The sequence below is a fragment of the Sitodiplosis mosellana genome, unplaced genomic scaffold (genome assembly GCF_009176505.1).
Source record: "Sitodiplosis mosellana isolate CC-2019 unplaced genomic scaffold, AAFC_SMos_1.0 Smas_scaffold_7038, whole genome shotgun sequence".
NCBI classification, from domain to species: Eukaryota; Metazoa; Arthropoda; class Insecta; order Diptera; family Cecidomyiidae; genus Sitodiplosis; species Sitodiplosis mosellana.
This window is the reverse complement of record NW_022602156.1, coordinates 1-2,560: the sequence shown is the minus strand read 5'-3', so window position 1 is coordinate 2,560 and position 2,560 is coordinate 1. Positions and strand designations below refer to the sequence as shown.

The 2,560-nt window shown below is 32.3% G+C and overlaps 1 protein-coding gene across 1 annotated transcript; it reads left to right on the top strand.

Moving 5' to 3' along the window:
- Positions 1–644: 644 nt before the first annotated feature.
- LOC129580099 (box C/D snoRNA protein 1-like) lies at positions 645–2,202 on the top strand. The gene is made up of 3 exons (XM_055470293.1): positions 645–791; positions 863–1,611; positions 1,690–2,202. Exons 1-3 carry the CDS (start codon positions 688–690, stop codon positions 1,893–1,895), a joined length of 1,059 nt encoding a protein of 352 aa, XP_055326268.1. The 5' UTR covers positions 645–687; the 3' UTR covers positions 1,896–2,202.
- The last annotated feature ends 358 nt before the right edge of the window (positions 2,203–2,560 follow it).

Sequence of the window (2,560 nt, the reverse complement as noted above, 5' to 3'; positions counted from 1 at the left end):
AAACTGATATTTTTTTTCAAAAATAATGGGAGCCTTCAAACAACCGAACCCTACTTGCCCATAAATTTGGTCCGAAATCAACATTTCTTGAAATTTTTGAAATTTTGTTCGAAAACGACGCTTCTGTATGGAAAATGGTCGAAATAGTTATATTTTAAGGTCAAAAATGCTATGAAAAAAGGGTCCATTGAAATTTTGGTTAAACATTAAGCGGGAGGTAAACTAAATTGCTGCGGAGCGGAAAAGTTTGGATTACCTATGTAATTCGTTTTATTTTGCAAGTGTAATTAATTACACAACTAAATAATATGATCCACACTCCGATTGAAAAGTGACTGAAAAAGTTTTATACAACACAGAAATTTCACGAGAACCTGTCACGTTCAATATTCAATTGTTTTCATTTCAATATAATTACATTCTATAGTCTATAAGTCTATATATACAATCTACAATTCATATCAATTTATATCCGCTTGATTTCTGAATGGTTTGATATTGTGGTTTCTTGTTAAAAATTTGAAGATTTTTTTTTTGATCTAGCACTTTGTTTGTACACATAACAACCGAATCTCATTTATATATATACTGACTGAGTTATTATTTATACTGACATTTGAACACACATGCTAAATGAGCAACAGAAAATATTGAGCTACTGACTGTCATCGCTGACAGTACAAAAAAATGCCAATGTTCATAGAAAATAAGGTTATGTCGTTGAAGAAAAGTGATAAAAACAACCGAGAGCTCAACAAGAAAGAGGAAATAAAAATGGAATCACAATCAATGTAATTACAAAACAGTTTTCCTATATATATATTTTTTTTCATATTACTTCACGCATTGGACTTTCTTTCAGAACAAATCCAAAGGGGAGACTAGGAAAATGTGAAGTTTGTAATTCAAATCCAGCCAAATATACATGTCCAAAATGTGAGGTCAAAACGTGCCAAATCGAGTGTTTACGTATACACAAAAAAGAACTCGATTGTGATGGGATTCGTGATAAAACTAAATACATACCTTTGAAACAACTCACCGAGGCTGATTTAATGAATGACTATGTGTTCTTGGAATCCTGTAGTAATTATACTTCGGCTCGACGGACTGACAGAATCAAGCGATACACGGCCAGTGATCGCTCGCTTCCCGTACCTCTGATGAAACTGAAAAAGGCTGCTGTTGAACGACAAATCAAACTAGAATTTCTGCTTCCAAATTTCGATAAGCATAAATCAAATAAAACTTACTACGATTGGGCATCAAAGGTTATCTATTGGTGTATTGAATGGCGCTTTATCAATGCCCACAATAAAATTATCATTGACGAGCGTTGCTGTGAGTCAAAATTGATGACCGAATTGATTGGAAAGTATTTTGATAATAGTGACTCAATTAGCTCACTTGGATGCTATCGATCAAAAGGTTTAGATCAAGTTATACTACTGCTAAAGGCAGAAGGAACACGGAAGAGTAAGAAAAGATTCTTCACAATGGATGCATCAAAAACACTCCAAGAGAATTTAAAAGGCAAAAATATTGTAGAGTATCCCGTTTTTTACGTAGTTTTTGCCTCAGATGTCCACACGTATGATATCATAAACAGCGGTAACTACAAGAAATATGAACATTTTTCGAATATTCTTGAAATAAACCACTATTTTATCTCCTTCTTTATAAATGAAGAGGATGTGATGGAAGAGACTAGGAAACACAAAGAACATTATTTCACGACGATAACAAAAACACAAATGAAACAGTATTCAAGAAGTCAAGAAAGTGTAGTAGATGAAAGCTCACAAACAGCCACCAATAGCCGGGAACCAGTGAATTTCCTCTTCTCGAATGGAACTGAATTCAAGGATGATAATTATGATGATGATGATGATTAGACATTGATAATGATGAATAAAAAATGATAATTATTATTATAATATTTTGTCAAACGCAGAAAGACTTTTTGAACTGAAGATTGCACAAAAAATCGATTCAAACTAACTTTTTTTCGATCTTACATTGTTTTTTAATATTTTTTTTTATATATTTAAATTTCTAAATGGAAAAAACAACAAACAAACCCAAATCTCTCAAATGGAAAGCATACTTAATGCTCTATGTATTGAAAACAAGAACTGAGATTGTAAAAATTACTCCAAACAGAAAACTTAAACTATCAATCAATTGATCCAAAACCATCAAGCTTTCGTATTTCCTCTTACATCTGAATAACATATATTCTTGAATGATAAATCATTAAAGGCTCCTCCCAGCGTGCAATTTTCTTTTTACAAAATCCAAAAATAGAAAATGAAAACTAAGAAAATAATTCCGGCCGCTGCTGCTTTGACGTACATGCTTTTGCGGTTCAAATATGTGGCATCTTTTTTATATTTTTGCGAAAGAATTTGCAGGTGCTGTGTCTTCGAATCGAGCTCGGTCAATACGGTCCCTCTTTGCAGAACATCATCGATATTCTGAAGCTATTGAAAGAAGAAATTAATAAATTATTGGGGAAAAATCCTTTTTGAAAACTATCATTGTTTTACCATAATTCGTT

Excerpts from the sequence above, each read along its gene's own strand:
- LOC129580099 (XM_055470293.1), top strand. The coding sequence starts at position 688 with ATGCCAATGTTCATAGAAAATAAGGTTATGTCGTTGAAGAAAAGTGAT. Across the intron at positions 792-862 it reads AAAATGGAATCACAATCAAT|AACAAATCCAAAGGGGAGAC; the intron begins GTAATTACAAAA and ends ACTTTCTTTCAG. Across the intron at positions 1,612-1,689 it reads GTATGATATCATAAACAGCG|AGGATGTGATGGAAGAGACT; the intron begins GTAACTACAAGA and ends TTATAAATGAAG.